This window comes from Anguilla anguilla, chromosome 4 (genome assembly GCF_013347855.1).
Source record: "Anguilla anguilla isolate fAngAng1 chromosome 4, fAngAng1.pri, whole genome shotgun sequence".
NCBI classification, from domain to species: Eukaryota; Metazoa; Chordata; class Actinopteri; order Anguilliformes; family Anguillidae; genus Anguilla; species Anguilla anguilla.
The window spans coordinates 17,317,979-17,345,919 of record NC_049204.1 but is presented as its reverse complement, the minus strand read 5'-3'; the positions used below and the strand labels follow the sequence as shown (position 1 = coordinate 17,345,919).

The 27,941-nt window shown below is 39.8% G+C and overlaps 1 protein-coding gene across 4 annotated transcripts; it reads right to left on the bottom strand.

Moving 5' to 3' along the window:
* Positions 1–188: 188 nt before the first annotated feature.
* Positions 189–27,856, bottom strand: vill (villin-like). 4 transcript variants are annotated; one of them, XM_035412789.1, is made up of 21 exons: positions 26,654–27,856; positions 19,393–19,557; positions 13,066–13,148; positions 12,404–12,478; positions 11,998–12,191; positions 11,407–11,515; positions 10,790–10,900; positions 10,208–10,413; positions 9,413–9,491; positions 8,790–8,888; positions 8,025–8,178; positions 6,831–6,931; positions 6,125–6,262; positions 5,880–6,038; positions 5,480–5,662; positions 3,876–4,021; positions 3,406–3,550; positions 2,610–2,798; positions 1,848–1,916; positions 1,374–1,604; positions 189–796 (listed from the first exon to the last, which is right to left on the bottom strand). In XM_035412789.1, exons 3-21 carry the CDS (start codon positions 13,135–13,137, stop codon positions 683–685), a joined length of 2,574 nt encoding a protein of 857 aa, XP_035268680.1. In that variant the 5' UTR covers positions 13,138–13,148; positions 19,393–19,557; positions 26,654–27,856; the 3' UTR covers positions 189–682. The 4 variants fall into 4 exon arrangements, with proteins under 4 accessions (XP_035268680.1, XP_035268681.1, XP_035268683.1 ...); XM_035412790.1 differs by lacking the exon at positions 26,654–27,856 and adding an exon at positions 19,818–20,775; XM_035412792.1 differs by lacking the exon at positions 19,393–19,557.
* Between the last annotated feature and the right edge of the window lie 85 nt (positions 27,857–27,941).

Below are 27,941 nucleotides of genomic sequence, written 5' to 3'. Positions count from 1 at the left end.
ACAGTGAACTTCTCAGTGCTTTTATTGGATTTTCATTATATGATTGGAACCCTCAAAGTAGGCAGTGTGGCAGTCTCCCCTTAGTGCTGTGGAGTACATTGGATCAAGGCACATGGAATATGATGGCCTTCAGATTCAATGGTCAGATTATTCCAGTCTGTGTGAGAATCAGCTGATGACTGTTCATGATCTCTTGTATTTTCACAAGACAGGCATGTTAAGTTTAATAAAAAAATAAGTAAAATTTAATATGCTTTTTTAGTGTAAATGTTTAAAAGTTTTCAAAATATCAGTGAACAGCAGGATTTAGTCCCTATCAAAGGGTTCAGTGCTATTGTGAAATATTTCTAAACATTCAAATATATAAAATAAAAAATGTTATAAATGTGACTTACTTAATTATTGTTTGTATTTTTACAATTTATTCAAGTTTTGGACATTGTTTATAGTAGTTTTTAAAATGTTGAGCCCATCAATGTTCTGGATTCTCAATTCTGCCAAAGAATGGGTCTGCTGCCCTATTTAGACCATCCTGATAATCAAAGAGCAGAATCGCTGCTTTTTAATAGTTTGTCTGATGGGCTCTTGGGTCTTCAGAATCAGGGTTGGTCACGCTTATGCTAATGGAAGTGCGGAAATCATTTGGCATCTGGTGTGGCTGAAAGGATGCCCCTGCTCACTCTCAGAAAAGCCCCGCTAACTTCTTGAGGTGATTTTGCCGCCACTTGGGCAAGCGATAGAAATCTGCCCGCGAAGAACCGAGCCTGGCCTCAAAATCTGCATCTGACAGGTATTCCTGTTGGGGGGGAGGAAGAGAAGAGTTGGAAAAGGAAGGGATGAATCAATATGTTTATTTTTCATAAGAAAAACAGTCTCACAGAATATTTGTTCAACAATCCATATATCTCAGGGATGTTGAGTGTTTTTTTGCATCCTTTGAAATCTATTTACCCTGATGAAAAATACACAATAATACAATTTCAATGCTAATATATTCAAATATTTTGCCTATAGGATATGAACAAGAATATGGGTAAGTACACATAATTAATGTATGCTGCTAATTCAGTGTTCATTGTAAGGGAAGTTTACATTCTGCCCTCTGCCCATTCTGCTCTACAGCGATTGCACTGCAACAATATCTTTGTTCTTAAAAAATAAAAATTAAATAAAATTATGTGAATTGCGCAGTTATATGGCTAATTGAACAGTTATATGGCTAATTTAAAACACCTTTTAATGTAAAACAACCTCCAAAGCAGTTGTGAAACTAGACATTTTCACCTGCTTGTGATTAATACATTTTAACACTAACTGTTAGTACCAGTTGTAAATCAGTGCATAACAAAGGTACCTTGTGAGCAATCACTCACCTCCCTCTTCCCTGGATCTACCCCTGCAGGCAGCTCATCTGGGGTCCTGTTAAGCAGCAGTTGGGGGTTCATACTGGGAGCATTAGCCCCAGAGATGACGATTAAAGGCTGTTCTGCTTTGGTCTTGTTTCCGGGCCCCGAAACATTTAGTGTGGAAGTGATCGGACCTCCTGGGGCACTGTATCCCCAACCGCCCTTGTTCTGCAGGTTCAGATCTGTGTTCTTCAGATTCTGCACATACACAGTCACAGTGATGTATTGATAAGCCACCGAAGCACCACTGCTAAACAGTACTTCAGAAGTGTTTTAATGAGGGAAAAACTTCAGCATCATTCCATTCAAGCACACCACTGACTGGTTTTTAATGCCAGATTTGAAAACCATGTCCGCAATTAGATTGCTTTGTACACCTTTTTTTTTTTTTCAAATGAAGTTATTCTGTGAATTGAGAAAGGCGTGGAAGTAATTACTTACAACAGTAATCTGTGAAATAGATGCAACATCCCCCAGCTGATTTTTCATTTCCTCGTATGAATTTCCACCCTGCAGAGAACATAATATTGTGACTGATCAATAACAATAACATTTCTGAACCATTTTAAATGCTGCTGCAGCATCTGCTGCTAAATGTTGCTACAGTGAAGATGCACATTAGCAATATATATATATTTCAAGGGCTTGTAATGATAGTCGACTTGCTTTGAAAATTGGGTACGTGCCCATATTTGCTAGATTTCCACTAGATTTGCAATGCTCATCAGAATCTTGAATATTTTGTGTAGAAAAGCACACCCATTATTAGTAATGATGAATTATGAATTCAAAAATGGTTGAAGAAATGTCAGTAATCATGTGGGTAAATGTACTGGAGTAATAGTAAATTGTTTTGATAAAAAATAATGTATTATTATTACTTTATAAAAAATAAAGTATATGAACAAATAATGTACTAGAGGGTGAGAAGGACGATACATAACTTAATCTAAAATGCAGCAGTTCGCATACTAGCACAGGGTTGACTACCCCTGCAGAGTACAGAAGCATATACCCATAGTAGCAATCTGTATATCAAACAATCTTCACAAACTTTGACAATGTGCCTTTATTTTGCACAGAGGAACCAGTAGGTAGTGTCTGTTAGAGCTAAAAAATAAATAACTGTCTACAAATCCAGCATTAGCCATGACCTCAGGCCAGAGTTATGAGAACACTGGTATTTGAGAAAATCACACTCACACTCCACTTATGGGTGTCCCAGGCATTGAACCAGCCTGTGAAGGTTGGCGGCTCAAAACCCTGCTTCACGGTTATTATGGGTGTGCCTGGGTCCCTGCCGGCTGGATGGGTCTTAAGGTACTCCACTGCGCTGGTATACGCCTCCTTGGATTCATAGTCATTGGCTGACTGGCCAATCCACAGGAAGAGCTGGAAGGGGAGGAGCAAACAGATGGGACAGACAGCATTATGCTTCAGAAATCCTTCTGTCTGAAAATCATGTGTTTGTTTTCTTTGACTTTGACTATGACTACAATGATAAAAAATAGATTAGAAGCCGTGGAACTCTGATTGTCTCATTAGACCACTGTCATAGTCCCATAGTTCAAATGTGTATTTATGGCTCCAGGAGCTGCTCCAAATGGGAGGGGCCTAGCTCCATAGGGGCATGGCCTAGCATCAAAGAAGAGTGTTACAGTTAGGGGTAGGGTTATGGTTACACTCAACTCCGCCTGTTTGGAGCTAGGCCACTGCCCTTTGAGCTAGACCAGTACCCTGTGGAGCTGCTCCAGGTGGCAGTAATACCCTTCTCTTTAAATCACTGCCTTCACCTTATACCTGCCTTCATTGAGCCGATTGGTTAAAACACATTGGATAAGTCCTGAAAATTTGTTCAAGCAAGAAAGAAAGAGGGGTGTCACACTGGCATGTGCCACTGATTTTAATTAAAAAGACAATACCTCTAGGGCTACCTCTGCTCCCTTTATTCTACAGACCATGTGAGAGTCAGAGAAGCAGAGGACCCAGGTGACCTCACCTCTTCCCAAGTGTCAAGCAGCATGACATCCTCCTCATCCAGGTCCTCCTGGGCAAAGTCCTCCACCTCTGTCATCAGGAAACGGCCCGTCTGATTGGAGCATTCAAACAGCCGGGGATTGTGGGCAGGCTCCTGCACTTGGAACCTGACAGTTGCAGAGTGTCAAAGTGAGGCGTAGTACACAGGGTGCTATGACAACATTATGGACTAGCTTCTGTACAGCATGTACTCAGCGGTGATTCAGGAAAAACGTCTGAATATTTCTACTATCGATATAGCTTCCTAAGAAGAGATTTTTCACATTATGACACAAAGAATCAAACTGGGGAAGCACTCTGAACAAGTTGGATATGGAAGGCAAGCTTGTTATTATGGTTTCCACGGGACTCAAATTCCGCTGGTTTCATGCCAGTAAACTGCAATGCAGGAAGGCTCAGGTGATGGACATACCGTCACCACCAGCACTGTACCTCTTATCACTGGCGTACGGAGCCTTTCCCCCCAGTTCCACCCAGAACTCGGCTGGCTCCTGTCCCTCCATCACCACCTGCTTGTCCTGCTTGGTGAGGACATCAGCAACATATTTTCCCATCTGCCTCTCGTCCCCACTGCAGCCCTGCACAGAGACGAACAGGGCGAAGTGTGAGAGCTCTCACACTGTGGAAGGATAATTTTGCAGCATTACAAGGATTTTTTTTTTCCACATTACAGTGTGGAACTGTGCAAGTGGTCCAAACCTTTATGCAATTTGTTTAAAAGGTAGGGCTTTGTTTTGTTTGCTTTAGTCAAAGCTAGTACGAGAAGGTTGTTCAACCATGTCAAAAAGACTCTTTAAGCACAGACAGAAGCAGATAACTAGTTCATGCGTGATTGATAAGTCAGAGACAGGAATAATACATACAGTAGATATTTTGAACACAGGGGGCACATCTAGGAGTGCCTTATGCACATATTTTATTTCTTCCTGATGTTGAATAATGATATTCAGAAGATATTCAGAAATTTAGATTAATGAGTGAGTATTAAGTGGGAAATTAAGCAAATGTCATTTTTTGTGCACAGTAAAATGTGTCCAAAGCATTTAGGGACATATTGACAGGTGCATTTATTAAATAACAATGTAAGATAAATAGATAATCCCCCTGACTGATGGTTCATTGGTACCACCCAGTTTCAAGCACGGATACAGATTATGTTTTTGGTTGAGCAGATACAGATATAGTAACAGGTAGCATTGTCTTTGTGCACCTCAGTTAGAAACACTTCTAATGACTGACGGGAAAGATGGACTGGACAGCAACAGTCTGAATAGATCTATGCAAAATGTAAGGCTCACCCATTAGGACTGAAGCGTCAAAATCAAACCCTAGAATAATGTGACTTCTCTCATTTCAGACAGAATGCAAACACTTCAGATTTGACTACAGTGTGGGAGCAACAGACACAACTAAACAAATGTTATGTATCTTTATATGTCAAATTGGAATTGTGTCACATTACAATCTGGCTTAGGAAAGAAATAATAAATCCAAACCCAGAGTACATTCATTCATGGTCACACAACACTTGTTCCAAGTATGCGTTATTCAGTGTTGTACCTTAAATACGTCATTTGGGGATTGTGCCCTTCAGAAATAATGAAAAGGGAAATTAAATAAACTTGTTTTCTTTATTGGGATAAATAAGCCTGCATTTTATTACTGGAACCAGGCATTCCTATTGAGCGCACAATTTCTACATTTTCACATAGTATCCATTCATACAGCTGAATGCATACTGAAGCTCAAGGATACAATGGCAGTACCCTGCAAGCTCTGGGTTTAAAATCCAGTTCCCTAACCATTATGCTACACTGCTACTTTCCGTCTATGTTAACTTTTATAAATTAAAGTGATTATTTAATGACTCAGTGACTCAGATGGATTTAAATGGCAATGACCTTAGCCATATTCTGGAAAATGTAATCCACTTCAATTCTTCCCTAAATTAAGTTGACAACATTCACTGACATTTTCTTTACCACGGGTAATATTTAAATCTGTAGAGTTGCTGCAGATGCTGTGGGAAAACTGACCTTCCCATACCACAGGTAGCAGACCCGGTCTGTGTTTAGGAGGAAGACATCATTGCTGTTGAGGGAAGATGCACGGGCTGGGACCTCAGTTGACTTGGTGTTGAACTCATGTGTCCCTCGCATCTGGAACAGCCTGGCGTTGCCAGAGTTAGGTGTCACCACTCCAGGTCGCCCCGTCCCACCCTGGCCACACAGAACAGACTCATATCTTTCCTCTTATCACAGGTTTGATGAAACAACCCCAGAACATTCTATTAATGACAGAAAATAGCATGCAATTGGTTAAAAAAACGGATGGCTTAATAACTGATAATGGTCACTGTAAATAAAGGACATGAACATCTGATTTCAAGGCCTACATGAACTGTAAAATGCAATGAGGACACAGGTCGAAGCTTACCTCAAAGATGATAAGCTTCCCCTTGAAAATAGCCATGAAGTGACGTGGCTCCTTGCCCATGGTAACTCTGACCTGGACGGGTGCCCCGTTGTACTTATTATCTACATTGACAGCCTGGTACGCGCACGCCGTGATCTCATCTTGGGTGGCATGGCGACCCTGTCACATCACATTGTTCACATAAGCATCTGCTCCATCTGGGTGGCATACATGCTGTAATAAGGAGAACAGTGTTTTCTTCTTACCAGCCACATGTAGAGGATGTACTGTAACTGGTTGGTCCTCTTGTAGGTGTAGAGAATCAGGTAGCAATCTCCTCCGTAGAACTGGCCGTAGGAGCTGGGGTGAAGTTCCTGCAGCTCCAGGTTCTCGATGCGCCACACCTGGGGATGGACACAGTCACTGTCATGGGGACACTTTTTTCCATATACCAAATGATGGCTTGGGCACAGGTGGTAGTCATTAGCTCTTTATCTATGAGACATTTATAGTAAGTACAGCTGAAAGGTGCTGCTGGGTGGCTCATTCTGTTAAGGTATTGTTCTAATGCATGGACGGGCACCATGTTCTGATACTGAATCTGGACCATGCAAGCACCAGCTGTGGCTGGTAGCCCCACAAGGCTTCACATAATTGGCCACCTAGGGATGGGAGTATTTCATTGACTACTGTACCATTGGTCAATTGGGCAGCTGCGAGTTTGTCTGTTGACCTTTGCATGAACATGAACAAGTTAAATTCACATCCAGGGCATGGAGTTGCTTGTTCTACACAGGTTATTCTATTTTTTTGCCATTATGTGTTTATCATAAAGAAAAATATATATAATAGTTAGTGGAATGGCAAAGGTGAGAGGCTCAATGTGAACATGAAACAGTAAAGAAAGATTCCAGGGAACTGTGTAGCTCAAAGGGCAGAGCTTTGCCAGAGACTCCAGAAAATAAGACTAACCTGCACTTCTCCAGAGGCGTCGTCCACCATGCGCTGCTGGGCGGCCAGTTCAGGCCGAGCGTGGAGTTCCATTACATCAAACTTTTCCTGGCTCACGTTAGCTTGGGTCAGGGGAGAAGTCAGCAGTGAACAAGCATAGCACATTCACTCTTCTCTACAATGCACAAAACATTATCTATTTAGGCCCAAAAACAATCAGAAATTTACCAAATGTACTTTATCAGTTCACATTAGGCCTAAGACTTCCATGGCCAGCTATCTTTCATTTAGCTTCAAGACTACCTCATCAGTGTTCTCTTAAGTCTATGCAAATCAAAACACGCGAATATTTTCCTTCTTACATACATACAGTATACAGGGACAGCTTTTCCACCACAGGCTTCATAGCAAACATGGATGGTGGGTGAAGTTTGGGGTGGGTGGGGGTGGGGGGTTGGGTGTCTATACCCAGAACTGGCCCTGTACATACAGTATTCACGGATTTGCTTCTTTGGTAACAGATGTGTTTCAGGGCCAGCACTAGGGCCTCCAAAATCCTGTGGAGTTCAATGCACTAGTGCTTCTGTTACATTTCATTTCATTTAGCTCAAATGGGTAGACACAGGCAGGGAGTGGTAATAAACCAGGGGCCATTGCTTGAAACTGTGCTGTAGTGCTATTAAGTAATGGTAAAATAAGTATTAAGCTGTGGCCTTCTTATATGAATAAAAAATAACACACCCTCCTTGCAGAGCAACACAGTGTTCACTGGTGGAAGAGTGAGATTAAACATAGAGACACATTAAACATCGCTTTGCCCCAGTAAGGAATGGGGAATGTTTCAGACGCCCTTAGACATTAGTGTTATAATGCTATGACTGAATACTTGAAGAACTGCATCCTGCCATTTGGGGTGCAAGCTGTAAATCATGCAATGACCTGGTTTAGCAGAGCTTCAGTGCAGAGCAAGCCAGAGAGGACTGGCCTGAGGGAAGAAAATGCTGGCAAAAATGCCATTCAGCTTCAACTGCCCCTTCATAATTCAAGGTCTTTACTGGAGCTATTTGGTTTAAATAACTCTTCCCCGGTGCATTATTGGAAACTTTCACCTTGAAGCCATAACCATCAGGTTGCCTGGAAGCCAGGTGCCAGACCACTGATTGCTGCTGTGGCCCCAGATGACTGGTCAGTTTGAGTGATTGCTTGAGTGATTACCAATCTTGCCCACAGAGTAGGTCCTGCCCAAGCCCTGACTTTGGTTCTTGTCTTTCCAGGACTTGAAGAGGTGCTTAAACATGGCCGACTCCCCGCCCTCAGCCATCACCTCTACATTGGTGCTGGAGGGGTAGTTCTTTGCTTTAATGAAGCCCTGAAACAAAAGTAGTGAGAATACTGAGATTTATGTTTCAATCTATTCTGAGCTGAAATTGCTCACTGACAAAACAAAGGTTATATAATAACTTGCAATGTACCCAAAAAGAAATAGAGTTGTACTAAAGTCAAGAGATGAGCCATTAGTTTGAGAATATGCCCTACACAAATGAGAACAAAAGAACCATATACAGAATTCTGGCTTTGTGTAATTCACACACCACAGGCCACAATGTCTGCTGGTTTTTTATGTTAGCACTTAATCAATCAATTGTAGCAGCTGATTGCAAACTTAACTCACATCATCTGAGTGCTTGTTTCTACACAGCTCACTGATTTTAAGAAAATCATAACCAGTGGCTCTCTATTACCAAGGTTGGCAAGGTCTAACCTAGAGTATGATGCCTTTGTTGGCTACCACTATGTTTGATCCTGTCTTTAACTAATATATTTGTTTGGAATATGAAAAACAAGAGAAAAAAACAGAATGATCATTGCTATTTTTGTGTTGGGTCCACTTTATTTATTTATTTTTTGCAGTTTCCGGACTCCATGCTTGGTCAGAAAGGGAATTCTGAGAATTTAAGAGATGTGTTTACTGGCACTCACCACCGCCCTTCCCAAAGCTGCACTCCGCTCCTCGCTGGAGGCGCCCTTCCCCTTCCACACTGCAATACTGGCTCCACCCTGGTCCACGATATAGCAGTCCTGGGTTCGAGAGGAGAGACCGCTTACCTGACCGTACCGCTCAATGTCACACAGCTGAAGTCTAATACTATGAGGAAGAAATCGTGCATAAATATTATATTTATTCTTTCCTAATGCTCTATTTTCAACTTCTATCTTGGTATGGGGATCATGTGACCTGTCCTGTCGCATCATTGAAAATGACTCCATTAGTCTGGAAGGGCCCTTTGGAATGCTTGCAGTCTGCCACCACAATTTTAAACTCTGTGCTCCACCAGTTCAGCTGGTAGCTACTGTACCACAGGACTGCACAGCTGGTGCAGATGGTGTAAACAGATCACAGGCACCTGATCCAACAGAGGGTGGCAGTGCAGGCAGGAAGTATGCTGCCAACTACAGTCTTCCCTTCCTGGATTATGTTGAGTCAGTTCTGTGCCTCCCTGTGCTTTAGAAGTGGGCCAGAACCCTAACCCCCCCCTCTGTGGTGGAAATGAAAGGAAGTTGTGAGTGGGAGGGGCGTGGTGGAAACAGAAAGTGTGAGTTACCGATGAGTTGAGCAGATCCTGGGTAAGTGGCTGGGTGGCGACCTCTTGGACGACCAGGCTACCGCTGGCATCCGAGACACTGAGAAGAGTTTAAGATTTAGTATGAGCAAGGACCAGAGACACAGCAGATCGACAGCCTCGCAGGCAGGAATTGCAATGGCATCATAATTACACCGTGCCGTGGTTAAGCATCATTATTCACACCAAGAGTGCATATCTCCATCTTGGAGTGCTGATATGTGTGTGTTTTTTTATTTCAACCAATTACGCTTGTTGAATCAGCTAATTAACTGTATACACCCCTAATTAACAATTTCACAATCGCTACATTTCAGAGCCTCCCTTATGTTTTTTTGTAGGCTGCTTTTGTACTGTGTGTGACATGCATAGCCATATTACTTACCTGGTGACCTAGTGAGGCAAATTTACACACAATAAATAATTATGACACCGCTCACCACAAATTTTATGACTGCTATCCCCTTTGATTACTCAGCCAGAAGGTATGTTATAATGCATTCTGCCTGACATAGATTCCCATTGTGAGTTTGTCCATAATAATAACTGCAGAATTTTCAGTTTAAGTCGAAGTGCATCATCATGTACTGAAATTCTGTGTAAATATTGGTCTTTGATCTGGTGAATTGTGCCATAAATGTGATATTTGGAAATTAAATCACAGATTTGGGCTGGATTTTTAGTTGATATCTTACACTATGGAACTTTAAGATCAGGTTGGCCAACTCCGGGCGCTAGGGCACAGTAGAGGATTTTTTGCCAAACAAATGCACGTACTGGTAGAGCCTAACACTGCCAGACTGGTCGATGCTTGTGTTATCGTCTGGGATGGCCTCTTTCAGCTGCCCCACCCTCTGACCGAGCACGGCCGTCATGATCTTCATCAGCTCCGGGGAGTCTCCCTCGTCCCCGCCCTCGACCACGCCAATCTGGGCCCGCCCACCTCGCTCCCTATCCCGAATGTCCTGGGCCAGGAGCATTGCCTGAATGGTAGGAGAACAAGAGTGAGGGTCTTTATTTATTATTAAAGTATCCCATTTAAATTCTTACAATGGCCTTTCAGTGAGTCCAGGAGTCAGAAATTAAAAGTCCTGCCATGTGTTTCCACCCATGAACACAGCCAGCTGTTTTCACCAATTAGTGCTACCTCCTGACTGAAGAACTGTGCTAATCGTGCTAGCTAATTGTGCTAAACATCCAGGTGATTTGAACAAAATACTGGGGAGGACGTCTGCTTTCTGAACCTGGATTTTCTAGGTCTGCTAAACACATGATCCATGCCCATACTATACGTGCTACCTTGATAAAGATGCAGCTCAGAACCAGTTCCTTCTCAAATAATTGTGAATAAGCTTTTACCTTCAGCTTCTCTCTTCTGTTGCTTTGAGGGCCATTCCACTGCACAATCACCTTTCCCATGTCCAGCAGGAATATGTCGCCGTTGTTGAAACTGTTCCAGGAGACAGGCACCTAATAAACACAAAAGGGGCCATTGATGAGGGACCCATACATCCCGCCAGAACTTTCAGGGTCGGAATGTCAGAGATTTCAGCAATAAAGTCTTGAAGAGCGTGTACACACAAGTCCAAATAGGGAATAGGATTTCATATGATACAGCCAGTGAATTTAAGTTGCCATTTAAGTCATTCATGCTAAAATTAGAAAGATACTGCTTTTGCAGTCTTATTGATTAGGCTACGTGTTGTCTGTAGCAACTTAGTAGTGTTAAAACAGTTTACATGTGTTCCTGAATATTCAGAAGTAATTAAAAAAACAAAATAAACAGTTTCTGATTACATTTATGAAGATTAATGGCTCCATATGGAGTTGGCAAATAAATGCATTCGATTTATGTCTTGAATGTTTTTTCTCCATTGGAGGACAGCACTGAGCAAGTGGATACCAACAGCATGCTAACTAAGAGCAGCACAGCATCACATGTGGGACTGAGGGTGAGAGAGTGCCCTGTGACGTACCTCAGTGGCCTTGACATGCTTACGACCTTTAATGTGCAGCAGACGCAGAATGTTGTACACGTTGACGTCGACATGGTGGAACCCCGACGCCACTCCCCCTTTCTTGTAGCTGAGGAAATGAGACGAGCATAGTTATTAAAGCTCTGACTAAAAACAAAGCCCAAATGGGTATGTCAGGCACTTTTCATGAAGATGCATGTTAGCCACATCAGCTACTGTTCTTAAGTGTTTTGCAGACAGCATGCCAGCTTTGACAAAAGGAGATTAAAAGTGAGTAAATAATGTTTGTTTGTGGTTTTCCTAATTTCCTAAGGTTTTCTAGTGTTTGTGCAATATCTCCTGTAAGAACTTTTACACTTTCTCACGCAAAACCACACACATACACACACACTGAGTTCCTCAGTTCGTATAGTCGAACATCTATTGACTAAAGAGAACACTACATCTTGTCCATGTTTGACAATTTGAGCATTCAAAATGTGATTTTCTTGTGTCTTTTAGTTGTGTTGAAACAGTTGGAAGCAAAGTGAATTGTTGCATCACACAGTTCTGCTGCTCCTACTTAAGTGTGAGAGAGGCTGGAACACTCACATGATGCCGTTTTTGAAGTAGCTCTGGAATTTGGAGGACTCACAGCCCTGCACCTCTCTGTGCTGAATGGGGCTGCCGCCCAAAAACTCATCCAGCTGGGTCACATAGATGGCCGCCGCCCCTTGCTCATCCTGGGAGGAGGTGTTCCCAATCCAATAATGGATGTTCTTGGAGTGAGCAGAGTCATTGCTTTCCTACATACACACACACACACACACACATGCATACAATTATAGGTTATTGCAGTAAAACTATCATTTTGAAAAGAATAGTAGGCTATCCTGTAAACGCAAATGAGATTGTTGCTCCTTACAGAGGAACTTTTATAAAGAGAACACCTATTTTTTGATTAATTAGAAGAGAAATTTCACAACCACATTCATCTTTGGGAAAACTTAGTACTCACATGCAGAACAATATAGCAATCACCCTCAAAGAAATTCCCAAAGGCCTGCTGATCAACAGGGACCATCTCCATATTCTGTAAAAAAATACATATTATAATGTTACAAAATTACTTTGTCTTTATTTCAATATTTTATACAGTGAGCAGAATGTTTCAGCAGGTGATAGACACACACACAGTGTTGAAATGTTACAGACAAGGTAGTTCATGAAAAATGTCTCAGATTTACTTGTATTATCAAAATTAAAGGAACTAACATTTGTAAAGCTGAAAATAAACCAAATATCGGAAAAAGAGTTCAGTAAAAAAAAAAAGTAATCAGGTGTTAATGATCTAAATACTACCATTTCATATGTAGTACTCATAAAACCATTAGAAAAAAGCCAAAGTTCTTTTTTCCCCCCTTTTTTTCCAAAGAAGGCCATTATGACATAGAACACCAAGTGCATGTGCAAGTACCCTATAGACAAGTCACTGCTGATTATTACTGTTCTTTGAGATTTTATAATGTCAGTTTGACTGCAGCAACACCAAAGGAAGGCATTAACTACACTGGCTACTGGCTGTGACAGACCACTAATGTAACCATACCATTCTAAATACCAGTGCTCAATGATTACAGTGTCTGGTGCAACCTATTTATCTCTGTCTGTTTCACTCACGTTTATGGTCCATATCTGCAGGCCAGGCTTGCTGCGGATATCTTTAAAGGCTTCTGGCGTTTCTTCAGACATTGCTTAGGGATCTACAGAAACAATAAAGGTGGTCAGGAGTGGGAGATAGCATACAGGCTATTCATAAAAGAAACACATACTAATCACCAAGGGAAATGTTCTACATTGGCAGCTTCACATTTGATTTTAAAAAATATCCAAAACATAAGCATGGAAGATACCTATCAATGGTGCCTTCTTAATAAAATATTTTAACAAAGGTATTTAAGGTATTTTTGGAAACAGCAGTGCACATAGTATTGTGAGAGCCTTAAACAGGCCAGGGCAACTCTGCCAGGGATCAATATTGTGACAGCAACACCACATGTTTTCATCTGTGTGGGATTCCCTTAACCCTTCTTTTGTGCTTGTTACAGAAAAAAAACTATTACAGAACTGGAAAGAATGTTCCATATGTTTCAACACAACCCAGCAGAAATGGCTTCCCTCCAGGTAACTGAAAACAAAAGGAGCCTGAAAATAATTTCTGGTTTCTGGACAAAAAAAGCCCTTGAATATTTGAACATTATAGTCAAGTTTTTTAGTTGTGAGTGTCAATGTGTTTTTCATGCCTGCAAATGATTCATATGATTATTCTATGCAGTGCAATCACAGGCTGACATGCTAAGTTAGTCAGTTTAGTTTGGAAGTACTGCATTTCAGATTGTTATTTCTTCAGCAATTGTCCATAATCTCAATTAAATCAAAAAGCAAAGCATTATTTACTTGTACTACCATACTTTAATAATAATTATGGATAGCTACTGTTGTCCTTTTAAATGCTGAGCATACTGGCCAACTTTAAGTTAGCCACTCATCAAGGTCTCTGCATCAGGCAAAGTTGTTTTGATGAGGTTCCCATGGCAACACAAAAAGTGGCAATGCAATTTTCAAACAAACAGAAACTATGGTGATGTAAAACCTTATATTGCATTGTTAAAAGAGCATAATGTGTGGGAAGTATATGATGCTACATACCATGCACTTCTAAATGCAATTTGCGATGGCCTTTGGGTTTATGTAAACAGTATGCTTAGCTAAACACTAGCTATGGGGCGAGGGCATTAGAGGCCTTGACTCTCTCAGTGAGGGTGGCATAGCAACAACCTACGCAGCACAACTGCTGATTCTAAACTGAGAGAAAAGAGTGCAGAAATTCAACCAAGCCTCTAGTTATTCACTTTGAGCCCTTAACACACTGGAGCACGACTGGATTCCAGTCAGATAGCATTCAGCTTGAATCTCATGAGTCTACAGAAAACACTACATGAAAACTTTCATACCCCTTAAAAATCTATATTGATACCAGGAAACAAAAACGCCTTGACAACACAGTGATAAGACCGAAGTGGTCATGCACAGTACTGAGTAATGTGAGCCCTGTTAGAAACAGCTGAGACTCAAATGATTCACAAATGACTGACAGAATGATATTACGTAGCAAATATTACTCATGATAGCCTAAGAACAAAAAAAGTAGACTCACTATTAAGTTATTCGCTTATAGGAGCACTCAGTGATTTTTGCGAAACCTGTCACAACACCTGTATATGCCTTCACAGCTTCAGAGCTGGCATCAGTTATTAACTTCATGCAATATGGAGTTGCTACCCAACTGCAAATACATGCATTACTGTTAAATTCCTTTTACTGATTCCATCATTCTGGGTGCCAGAGAACAGTTACAGATGGTAAAGTGATTGATTTTTTCCCCCACCTTTCCTGTCCAGGGAGTATTGCATATAGGCTTGCCTCTGTGTCAGCTAACCTCAATAATTTAAACAATTATCTGCTGCATAGGTACCTGTTCAATGGTTTACCTTCTTATAACTACTGATGGGCATTTACATTTGATGCCAGTTTGAAATATCTACCATTTTAAATACACTGTATTGTGGGAAAGGTGGTTAATATAAATGTACTCAGCGCAATTGAAATAGCCAATGATCAGTCATGTAATAGCTGGGAGCTTTAGCAACTGTAAATGTAATGTCCTGGGCTCATTTTAAATGAACATGTTTTTCTGCAACGAAAATTGCAGGATAAGGACATTGGCTGGATCCAATCAATATTTGTCCAATTTTTTTTCTTCACAAACAGAGTTTGATGAGTCATTAAAACTAACTCACAAAACGGAATTTGTGAAGAAAAAGTGTAATGCTTGCGTTATCTTGCAAATAAGCATGCAGATTAAGGACAAATGTTGAACGAATACAGGCCAGACTGTTAACATTACAATAACAAATTGTACAGAATGTACAACACAGCACTATGGGCCTGACCAAATCCAAATTAAACACTGAAAAAATAAATACAGTATATTGGAATGAATATGATGCTTGTTAAACCTTATTTGAACAATAAATCTGAGTACGACAAATTTTACTAAATCTTATGGCCACCTGAGAAATATTTCACAAAATTTGAATTACAGATGTTCAAAATCAACAATTTTTGAGATTGTTCAGAGGCATTCTGTTGAAAGGCATTTTGTAGATATACAATTTTTTGCCACTGTTTGGTCACAGTCTGTGTGGTTCATATTGTACAGAGTCGTTTCCACGAGAATTAATGATCAGTTAATGTATGATTCTAGAAGGAGGCAAGATAATTAGGTTCCTGCTGGGAAGAGCAAGACGCAGTGGAAACATTCACATTATTGCGTATTATTGATTACAGATTATTAGCCCTCTTAATGAACTTATCTCCATATTTAGATCAGGCCTAAATAATGAGCAACCCCATTTTAGAAAACAGAAAGTTCACTTAGATACAGCCTATTTACTAAACATTAGTTCAAAACCATGGCAACACATTAATCATACAAAAGAGTTTAAATGGCTATCCACTATTATGCCAAAACAACTACAACATCGGCATAAATACATGTTTCCAAGCATAGGTTCATACTGTACAAATATATGAGAAAAATATGCCTTTCCTTCATATGATCATTTTATGAACATTTTAAAAATTTTGAAGCAGTCTGATAACTTGGAAGGTGTGGTTTGGAACTATCAAAGAGTTTTATTGTAAATTATAGAAAAAATAACAACGGGATTATTGACATGGTGGCAAATGGCAATCAGATATATATGTGTGTGTAGGCGCGTAGGTGGCTTTCCAATTGATCCCAAAGGTGTTGGATGGGATTGAGGCCAGAGCTCTGTGCAAGCCTGTTAAGTTCTTCCACTTCCATTCCTCTAGAATGTCATTGTATGCTGTAGCATTAAGATTTTCCTTCACTGGAACAAATGGGCCTATCCTCAAACTATGAACAGCCCTAGACCAAGGGATGTCCAGATACTTTTGGTAATTGATTGATTGATTGATAGATAGATAGATATATAGATAGAAGGTTTCATTTTCCCTCTCTAGAGGCAGCATTACATGCAGAAAAAAACCCTCCTATCTGGCACTTGTACAACCGTTGCTGAGCAACTTTAACATTGACTGGATGTGTGTGGATGCAATTGTGGTGAGGTCAGCCTGCATTTGTTTGCACAATGATAGTGAAGCAGGATCTGAAAGACTGTGAGAATGCACCCACCCCTTATTAAAAGCTTCTCAGTTAAAATCATCTTGGGTTAGGTGAAAAATGACTCATAAAAAATAAATACATTTCAGCAATTCACAAGACGAAAACTATTAATCAATAAAAAATATCAAAAGTATGTGCCAGCCTTTTCTTCAGTGTAAGTGTTTAATTCATAGACTATTACATTCTAACAGAAATACAGAAAATAAATTGGTCCCATGCAATATTTTTGGTACCATTATTATTTTACCATATTTGATTGGTGTATTTAGCAAAAAAAAAAAACAGTTATCAGGACAAAGCTTGTAAAATACAGCAGCATCGGACAACAGGATGTTCAGGATCACAGTTTGCCCTCAAACTGCCAGAATCCAAGCCTGAAGACTGGCATTTTAACGACCACAATCTCCGTTTCCTACTAAATTCTGCTCAGCATATCACTTCACTAAGCTCTCCAACCCTCTCTGGTTACATTCTGAGGCGATCTAATCAATTCTGTAAATAAATATACCCCACCCTCTCTGCCAACACATGCACTAAAGCTTAAAATGATTCAAGTAGCTGCCAGACACACCTATTAGGCTATACCCTGGTATTCAAGACTTGTCAAAATTTAACTAAGACTTTCATAGGTTTGCTTCCCCATTACTGTATGTTGAAAATATAGCACACTTCATGTACAATTGTAAACAAGCATACACTACACGGTCACAAAGCTCTGATGTATATTCATTTTAATTTTCACTAATCAGTACATAAAGGATCAACACCAGCAATTCAATCAGAAACCATTTTTTGAGTACAATGATGGCAAGATCATTCTAGCACCACCTCGTAGAAGTGTGAATAAAAGACAAATTATGAAACTGGTTCTCATATCACAATATTGAGTTAAATTTTCAAATGGCACCAGTAAAATATGTAGACAATTGCTGATAAATATTTTTTATTCAATTGGTTGCTGGATTACGTACATAGACTTGCATGTTTCGTTCACAATTGTAGTCACGCTCAAATTGTATGTTAATAGACGTTTGAAGATAGCGTGTTTCCCATAGCTGTCCAAGCTAAATTTATGCAGACATTGACGTGTGACACAGACCGCAGATGCTAAATGCTCAGAGAAAGAAAAACAAAGCCAAAGAAAGATGCATTCTTCTCATTTACCTCAATAATTAGGCCCACTTCGTTAAAGCTCATGATTCACTGAAACACTACACCCATCATAGGACTAGATCTGAAAATACAAATCTGTTCAGAGCTAAAGATGACTTATGTCGTAAACATTATAGACATATGAAATGGCACGAGGTTGGTTTTCCTCAAGTTGAAAACCAATACACAACCCGTTAGACTAATGTTGTTAAAATTTAAACAGATAACTGTGAAGCACAGAGAAACAAGCATAATTTAGTTATTCATTCTTATTCTTATTTCTAGATTTGCATATACTCAGATAAGGGACAGCAACATGAAAAAAACATTTAATCACTCATAAATCTATGAAACTGGTATTGTAGATATACAGAGGTCAGTGCACTCTCAGCTACTTAAGATGAATATATGTAGACTGAATTCAATCCTTCTGCATCCCATCTGAGCACAAATACCCCATCAAGAAAGACTCGTTTTTATCGGATGACTCATCATGCACAATGGCCAGTGCTGGCTCATTGTGTTCAATTCTGCCTTTTCTCTATGAAGTACATGTATATCACATTACTCTGTTAATACACAATGAATGCTAAGACTAACGCCATTGTCCCCAGACTGATGAGTGGGAGGCAAGCCTTCAGCTGAACTGGGAGAGTGCTGTTTTAAAATAAATATCAGATATACTCTTTCGGTCACTGAAATGTGGATTTCACCAATGAGGTCCAAGAAACCAATATGCCCTCCATTACAAAAGGTGCTCAGAATAACTCAACTTTCCCACTGAACAGTGTGTACACACCCTGCACTCTTCAGAGTAAACAGAGAGCAGACTCAATCTGGCAGATGTGCTTTCCTGTCAACAGTTCTAGTTAAGAAAATGGCTTTGTGTTTTAGCCGTTTTATTCAGAGTTCAAGCGGTTAGTGTTGGAACAAAAATGGAAAGTCCAACAAAAAAAAAGGATTTCCCTAGCAAGCACCTTAGCAAGGAAGTTGGCAATGTTGGCACATGATTCTGTAATTACTTAAAAACAACAAATGTGTCCTTCTTCCAGCAACCAGCTGTAGACCAGTCGAGGTCAGGTTTGTGCATGTGTGCGTGTGAGTAAATACAATCACACACTGAATTCATCAAATTACAAGGTACCCCACCCAAAAGCACTCTATTCCAGGATATTAGTAAATACTTTATCTAAACAGAGCCACTCAATTCATTCATAGTGAACATTTGCCAAAAGTCAAACAGTACTGTGCAAACAGTAAATTGATATAAAGTCAAGAGATGCCATACATTTGTGTTATATACTAGTAATAAAAGCATTACAGTACAAACTCTCAATATGATACAATGAACCCACCTGAGACAAAATGTCAAAAAGTACACATTTACAAACACCCACACTTGCATTATTATACATACTACACATTATAATAAAAGTTATGAATAAAAACTAAAATAGGATACATGGACAACTTATAGCAATTTTGACGGTAACTTCAGGTAAAATCATTAACCACAGTTCAGTTGACTGGAATGATTTTGAGAGAGAACAGTGAACAGCAATGATAGTGAATGGGTGACTTACTTTGGGCAGCTAAGTAAAGCAAGAAGAATGTTCCAGATGTGGGAATTTTTCTCCTGGTGTGTGTACAAATGTAGTGACTGCTCCTTCCTCTCTGCCTACCTTTTCCACTCTGCTCTGAGTTCTGGGCAGGGTGTGTTTATGTCCACCCCACCCACATGAATACACCTGTATGCGCGGGTAGACGTACACACACACACAGACAGGGAAGACACACCATTCTAATACATACAGTATATCCAAAATATCAGTAACTAAAAACTGAAGAATGGATGGGATAAATTAGTCTGAAATAGTGAAACTACTACATGCACGCATGCTCTTTCTCTCTCTTTCTCTGAAGAACAATAGCATCGAAAAAGCTATTCACACCCTCTGAATACTGCTCAGTTAAAATGTCTTTCAAAACATAAAAAAACATTTATAACCTGAATTGTGTGGCCCACAGATGGTTTTGGTAATGAATGACCGCATAGAGCGTTTATGCCAGCAGCCTGCTCTGCTCTCTCGCTCTCTGAAAGTAGAATAATAAAGAGAGGGTGAACCTCAGATATCCTCCAAAGTAATGATGTGTTGTGACTGAAAGGTGCTGCTGAACTGAGATTTTTTCATTATCCTTCCAGGGCACTCCTTTGATTGTAACCCCCATATAAAGGCTCAAAAAATAGATAGAACACTTTCAATGAATAACTTTCTTGGCTTGTATTGTCCATACTCATTGATCCTGACAATCTGAAAAGTGAGAACGAAAATACCCTGAAAGAGGCACTTGCTTAATGATATCTCAGCAAGTACATGCCGAACTGGAGTGTCCTCACTGAGCTTTGACTGTGAGGGCTGCCAGGGCCATTTGTAGTCTGGAATGGTAATGAGGACATCCAACAGGAAGCTAGGCAGTCAGGGGAAAAGCAGCGCTTTGTGAACGAGGTTGACTGGTCCCAGAAGATGCTTTGGGGAGCTTTCTACTGCCAGTGGGGTTCTCTCTCAGACATGGCTTTGATCAGTTGGTCCCAGCGTACCAACCAAGCCAAAAGCAGCACGCAGAGACGAGGAACAGAATCAAGTCACTGCAGAAGCAATAAATGATTTCACATTCATAAAGAGATGGTGTTGAAGCATGGACGATTCTACTCTTTGGGCTCAATTTTATGAAATCAATGTCACACAGCACAAGGGCGGAGTCAATGGAGCCGCGTGTGGACACACTGGGCGTGACTAGAGAATGTCGGTATTTTCGGGACCAGAGGCAAGGAGGGCACAGCACGAAGCATGCGGCGCACCTGGAAACAGGGCTGGGTTACACGAAATAATGTATTATCAGTAGGTGCGGTGCAGCTGGATTTATTAATAGCCAATCAAATTACCTCTTTATATTCCATTTAAGGGTCGTGCTCCTTGCACAGGGCGTACTGGCAATTTTCGGTACTCTTTGGCTGCGATGGAATGCGAGGATAACGATTCCACACAGCTCCTGGTCCAGGCCATGATACTGTCACGTCTGGACTACTGCAACTCCCTCCTGGCTGGCCTCCCAGCATCAGCCACCAGACCCCTTCAGCTCATCCAGAATGCAGCAGCACGTCTGGTTTACAACCTCCCTCGTGACTCCCACGTCACTCCCCTCCTCATCTCCCTCCACTGGCTACCAGTGCAAGCTCGCATCCGGTTTAAGACACTGGTGCTTGCTTTCCAAGCAGTCAAGGGGTCAGCTCCTGGTTATCTGCAGAAGATGATCAGACCCTACAAGCCGGCCAGATCGCTCCGATCGGCTACTACAGGGCGGCTGATTCCTCCCCCTACACGAGCAGCAACAAGGTCTCGACTCTTTGCAGTTCTGGCCCCACGATGGTGGAACGATCTTCCAGTGGAGGTCAGAACAGCAGAGTGTCTGAGCACCTTCAAACGGAAACTCAAGACGCACCTCTTCTCTGTATACCTCTCTCCTCTTCCCTAAACCCTCTCCCATAACTATAAAAAAAAAAAAAAAAAAAAAAAAAAAAAAAAAAAAAAAATTTTGGTTCAGACTATCTTGTTTCTCCTTACTGTATGCTACTACAGTAAAGGCTTTTTATCTGCATTTTATTCAATGGACTTAAGTGGACTTGATCCTGAGTTTGGTTACACTGTTGTAAGTCGCTCTGGATAAGAGCGTCAGCTAAATGCCTATAATGTAATGTAATAATGTAATATACTAATAAAATTCTGCCTAGTTGGCTTTGCAGAGGTTAGGTCTGAATAGTGTTCACTGTGTGAACTAAACTGTGTTCTTGGCTAGAAATAGCTGTACAAAATAAGTATTGTACCTTACTGAACCTGTGTTTAGCAGTTGTCTATGACCATGAAATGCACTTTTTGTACGTCGCTTTGGATAAAAGCGTCTGTCAAATAAATGTAATGTAATGTAATGTAAAATGTTTCTCACAAGACGTTCTTTTGTGGTGCAGAGTTGGGCTGTCACTTTTTACAAAAATTGAGACCGAACAAATCTCATAAATAAGAGAAATTAGCTTGCATTTAAAAAAAATTTCTTCCGTCAGAATTAAAACATAACCTAAACGTTTATTATGGGCCCGTTTTAAACACGCTGTGCTATAACGAAGAAAAAAAGACAACAGTTTTTAGAAGTTTTATCAAACACAATAAAACCAGGAAGATCATACAATGTCAGTGATCCCATTGACAGGAGTAAAATGACTCAGTGTTGCTTTAAGAAAAGGAAAATTATAACGCATGAGTTCATCATTAATTCATAACAATGGCATGGCTTATCTGAACCGAGCGGGGTGATTTTGTCATGTTTTAAAGTGCTTCTAAAATCAGCGCTGGTTTGAATTGTATTGCTTACTCACAGACATTGCTTATTTGTATCTTTGCATGTGTATACAATTAAATGCAAAAGTATTTGGATGGTCAATTGGATTCAGGATGGGACCATATCTGAAATCATTCTATAACACAAGTATCACTCCAGCCAATATATTACATTTCTTTCACCATGATGTTGATTCTATGACCAGAACAAAAGACAAATATAGATCACATTCTAAATTGAATTAACATCACGTGTGAAGGTGCATTGACAATTATCTTCTCTTGGTAGGATTTAAGTGTTAGCTGTTGAATCATGATGGGAAAACTACCACACTAGTAGAGGTGTGCCTGTACTTGGGAACTTGCCATTACACAATCAAATCAACAGCATCTCACACAAAGGAGTGGTTGGGCTAGGAGTGTAGCTAACCACAGGGATTCCATTGTGATTAGATTTCCCTAAGGCTCAGTAGACAAACACTGATTGAAATGCACTTCGCACTAAAATTACCCCAAAGTCCTTAGCTATTTTTACTGAGATGAGTAATTCTGACAATCTCCGTTCTCCATCACTTAGATAACACCTCAGGTATCGGAAATGTTTTTTATCAGCATGTCCCTTTAGGCAATGTATTCATTTTAGAAGAGATTAGTCAACCAAAAACACCTCTCAAGTAGCTGACAAGCAATTCTTAAGTAAAGGCATAGACTTTTTCTAGCCTATGAAATGCTGTGAGGTGCATTGCTGACAGGAGTATAAATAAGTACAAAAGAATCCTTAAAGAAAGAGGAAAAGTACAAACTGATAGACCTTCCAGGCTCATATGATGTGAATAATCACACATCAAGAGGCAATAGTTTTTAAGGAGTTTCCTGGCTATGAACAGATCCATGGATGCTGCTGCAGGTGTGTCAAAGATAATTTTGTCATTCCACTTCTCAAAGTGCTGTGGCAGTGCTGTTTTAAGCGCAAATAACCCCATAAAAAGCTCATCTATCTTCTTGGAATACATGGTTACAGTTTGGGCACAGTTTTGTAGCACAGCCCATCATTTATTGGAAGCTGTGACCTTGCAAGTTATTACTTTGATATGAACTATTAAATTTACTTGCAGCAAACTGTCTTCGTGGCATGCAATATTCTGATTGGTGGTGGGACATCTCTTGTTTGGTTGTATTCATTCTTGGCGGTTAAACAAGCTAGTGTCACCCCAATACATTTTAGTTGGATTGTGGTATCTGACCAGATTTACAAAACTGACTGATGACTCATGACAAAACTGACACTTTTTTTTGGAATATTGTAAGGTTTATCACAAAGTCTAACATATAGATGGAAAGAATTTAATTCTACATTACATTACAGGCATCTAGCAGACGCTCTTATCCAGAGCGACTTACACAACTTTCACATAGCATTTTACATTGTTAAGTACCTTGCTCAAGGGTACAACGGCAGTGTCCTTACCCGGGAATCGAACCTGCGACCTTTCAGTTACAGCCCAGTTCCTTACCCACTGTGCTACACTCCGTCCATTCTAGATCAGTGTTTCTGGTTGTTGATTGTATTAACAGCAATATCAAATCCTTACTATGACCAAGGGCACTTACTGATGTTAGACAACACATAACAGACTGTAGCTAGTGACACTATGCAATCTCACAACATAATATGATGCAATACTTAGCAAGTTTACTAGCTCTCTATTCCAGCTAGCGAACATCAGCCCCACTTTGTTATATTCTCCTTGTTTTCTACTTTTAACTAAATTCTCTACTTTTAACTAGTTTCTCTCTAGCCAGTATTTAGTGTCTTTCTGTAAAACAGAACAGAAGTCAGTTTCATATGTCCATTTTTATCTCAATTGCTTGAGCAACACCTGTCTTACTGCCATCTACTGCAAAAGAAAATTACATCTTGGAAAAAATTAAGCACGGTTTTAATTAAAGTGGTCGTGAGAAAGTACTGTTATCCCCTGGGAATCAAACGGATGGTCTTGCAGTTATACTGTTTTTAGCCACTATGCTACAAGGCAGGAGAGGTATCAAACCATTTTAATATTACAAGAACACATCAATTGTACTGGTCAGTCATATTTAGCTGGAGCTTTCTGTAGATTCAGTAAGACATTAATAAACTTTGCTAACATGCAGGTAAGCAGAGATGTGCAGGGGTCATTGCTGCAGTGTCAAAATATTTAACCTGTTTTGTGTTTGAGAAAAAGATTCTGTATGTATCTGGTCAAAGGTTCCCTGTGGCCTAAGCAAAAGAAGGCACAGTTGGATTAATTAAAATCACAAAGCCCAAGTAGAGAGGTTAAGGAACCTCTTCATAGAGAGGTTCCTTAAATGGGCATATTTATTTGCTGTTATTTTGCACCACTTTGTTCCAAACTTCGTGCATCTTTTTTACTGTCATGTTGCTAGAACTGTCTCTCTACCCTAATTAAACAAACAAGATAGACTGCTCTGTTCAGCCTGCAAGCCATTTATTGACTTACAGAAATAAGACCCAATGCGTCTTTGGTGGACCTCCCTACTTTCTACCTAATACGTCTGACACTCGGTGATTATTCCGCCTGTGTAACTACTGAACAAACAGAAATGAATCATGCTCAACCTTCCAAGCCCTCACATGGATTCCAGATTTCATTATTTCATATAGGCAAAACTACACTTGCTGCAGGAACACCTTTAACAAATACTGGAGGATACCAGGAAGGAGTCAGATTCCAAAATAACAGTGCACACAAGATCATAGTGACTTGAACAGATTGCGTGGATTGACACTGTGCATACGACAGTATTAGGTTCACCAATGGAATTCTTAAAAATACATGCAGCACTGATTCAAGGAAATTACAGTGCTTCAAATGCTAAATAGTGGCTAACAAGAAGGTATTTACATGTAAACATGTCTTCTAATCTGGGAGGCGATACTCATGTTATCTTATGTAAAGATTCAGTTGAAATGTGATGTTCCCTTTAACTTTAGACTTAAACAAGAGAAAATGTATTTTTGTGAACACAGAACATTTTTGCATTTGAACTTTTTTCAGCCGCTACAAACCTCAATATCTTCTATCCGAATCAAGTAACACTCCCTTGAAGTTGGACTGTATGATGGTTATGCCTTGTACACAAATTGCAAGCCCTAACTTTGCATTTTTAATTCCCCTAGAGCTGGGATGCCCAACCTTGTTCCTGGAGATCTGTCGTCCTGTGAGTTTTCACTCCAACCCTAACAAAACACACCTCATTTAACAGCTAGAGGTCTCTTTGAGCTGCCAATTAGTAGAATCAGGCGTGCCAAAATACGGTTGGAGTAAAAATCGACAGGACGGTAGATCTCCAGGAACAGGGTTTGGCAGCCCTGTCCTAGAGTTTTCCATGCTATAGTGGAATACACTCTGAAATTATACAGTGGCAATACGTACATTCCTATAAGTGAGAATAACTGAATGAATGTCAAGTAGCCATTATATTTTTACTGGTTCCTTTACAGTGTCATTTTTTATCTGCAGCGAGGCACTGCCAACAACCAGTGAAAAATGTGCCCACAGAACGACTGTTTTTCAATAAGCATAATGTCTGTTCTGGGTTTTAGAATGATACTAGCCCCAGGTGTTTAGTGTGTAATAATTTCAAAAAGAACAGCATTCCATAAAGCATTATCAGAGTAAAGCAAAAAAAAAGTACACAGCCCTCTAAAAATTAGTCCACGAATAGCTCCTTGTTCAAGGACTTCAGGATTTAAGTTATGTATTAAACATTATGACTTGCCAATAATTAATCCAGCTTTGTTAAACAAGCACAAGTCCTTCCTCTAATCCACAAATCTAACCTTTAAACAGTTCACTATTAAATAGTGTGTATCAAGACTTTAAAGAGTGCTGAACTTTATGAAACATATTTCAAAACAGAAAGTTCTAACAAAATAGATAATACCTTACCTGAAGTTCAGATTACATGCTAGGTCATTCTGGGCTAAGAAACAAAGATTAATCATGCGCTATATACACCTAATTTTTCAATGTGGGCTGACATCTACTGGCTAGTTGATAATAATAGTTGACGGAAAAATCAGCAGTATGAAAAAAATGAATATTAGTAAATAGAACAGAACATTTCTGAAAAATATGGTAGCATTGTTGTTGACCAGCTTTTGGACAAATAAATGGTAAATTGGTAAATAATTTAACACTTTGCATGCTGTAAGGTCATGTATACTGCAGATAAAACAAAACTTACAGGTGCACTTCAAGAAACCATACCAACCAACACAGTCAAAATGCGCTTCTTTTTGACGGTGGTTTAAACATAAATACATAAACCATCTAATCCACAATAAAATGAATATAAACTTGGTGAAACTGCAAATATGTAATAGATATAAAAACACTATAACAAAGAAAACAATTTTACATGAAAAAGAAAAGAGAAGCCGCCTTACCTTGGTTAGATTAAGGCACTCCTTGCTGAGGCACTAAGGCAAGGCTAAGGTGTCCCAGATCACTTGGTTGCACTAACAGCCTAATTGTGGTACTGTGCATTGTGAAAGCATGAGGAAGTAAATTGATCTCAGTTTCTGAAATTGCAATGGCAAAAACCTCCCACCATCCTTTATTAAGATACTATTTTTAAAATGCAGATGTCAATCAATGCAAATTCACATTGTACTTAAGCTCTCACGCTTCATGGACATAAAACATTCTTCACTTACAGGATGGCTGACAGAGTTTAGACAGTTGCTAGCAACCGCTACCAAGGCAATTTGCCATTACAAGCAATATGGGAGCAGTAAGATAATAAAATATGAATTTGGAAAGACATACGCTAACCAAAGCATGTTACAAATTGCTGCTAGATAGCACATTGTTTGCAGTACTGTGAGAGTTTTTGTTTTGTTTTTTGCACAGTCTGATAATTAATGGTCAAGTCTTTCACTATCAGCCGGGCTGAAAATAAATAATTCAGTTCTTTGCCTCCTTATCTGAACCAGATCCCAAATGACATTCAGCAATAAATTCCCAGGATTTCTTCTTGTCGGAATAAATTTTTTTTTTTTTAAACCATCCGAAGCAACAAGCTTCAGACTACAGACTAAATGAGCCTACAAGGCAATTGTAGTCAAAAATAGTTTGATAATGGACGAAACTTTCAGCCCACAATAGTCATATTATCTATGCTTATTCTATAGTAGTTTTGTACTAACCCATCTTGTGTTCTTGACTAAGTAAGCTTTATTTCTGAAAAAAAAATAGGTTGGGCTAGCTCGTTAAGTACACTGTATAGAGAATGACAACTGGGCATCCATAAAATAGGATCAGATAAAAAATGTCCTGAATGAAAAACTGTTTTCAGATACAATCAGTTCTGGGGGCCCATTTGGTATCTTCATTACCTAAGAAAATGTACATGTAATTTAATTTGACCTAAGCCTGCGGGGGTTTAACCCCTTCTGTAGTGCCCCTCTTTTTCACACAAGCCGGAAAATGACATACCCCAAATAAAATAGTTACTATTTTTGAACCCTTTTGACTGCAGGCATAATCCTGGTCTCTTCTGAACAGTAACTCTTAAAAGGTTGCTTTCCAAGAGTTAGAATTACTCTAAATATTACTGAAACAAAGAAGCTCAAACATATTGGAATTTGAAGTTTTTTTCTCACCAAAAAGATTATTTTTGGGAATGGATCTGCTTTTTAAAATTTTTTTTGAGTGGATACAGATATAGTGACT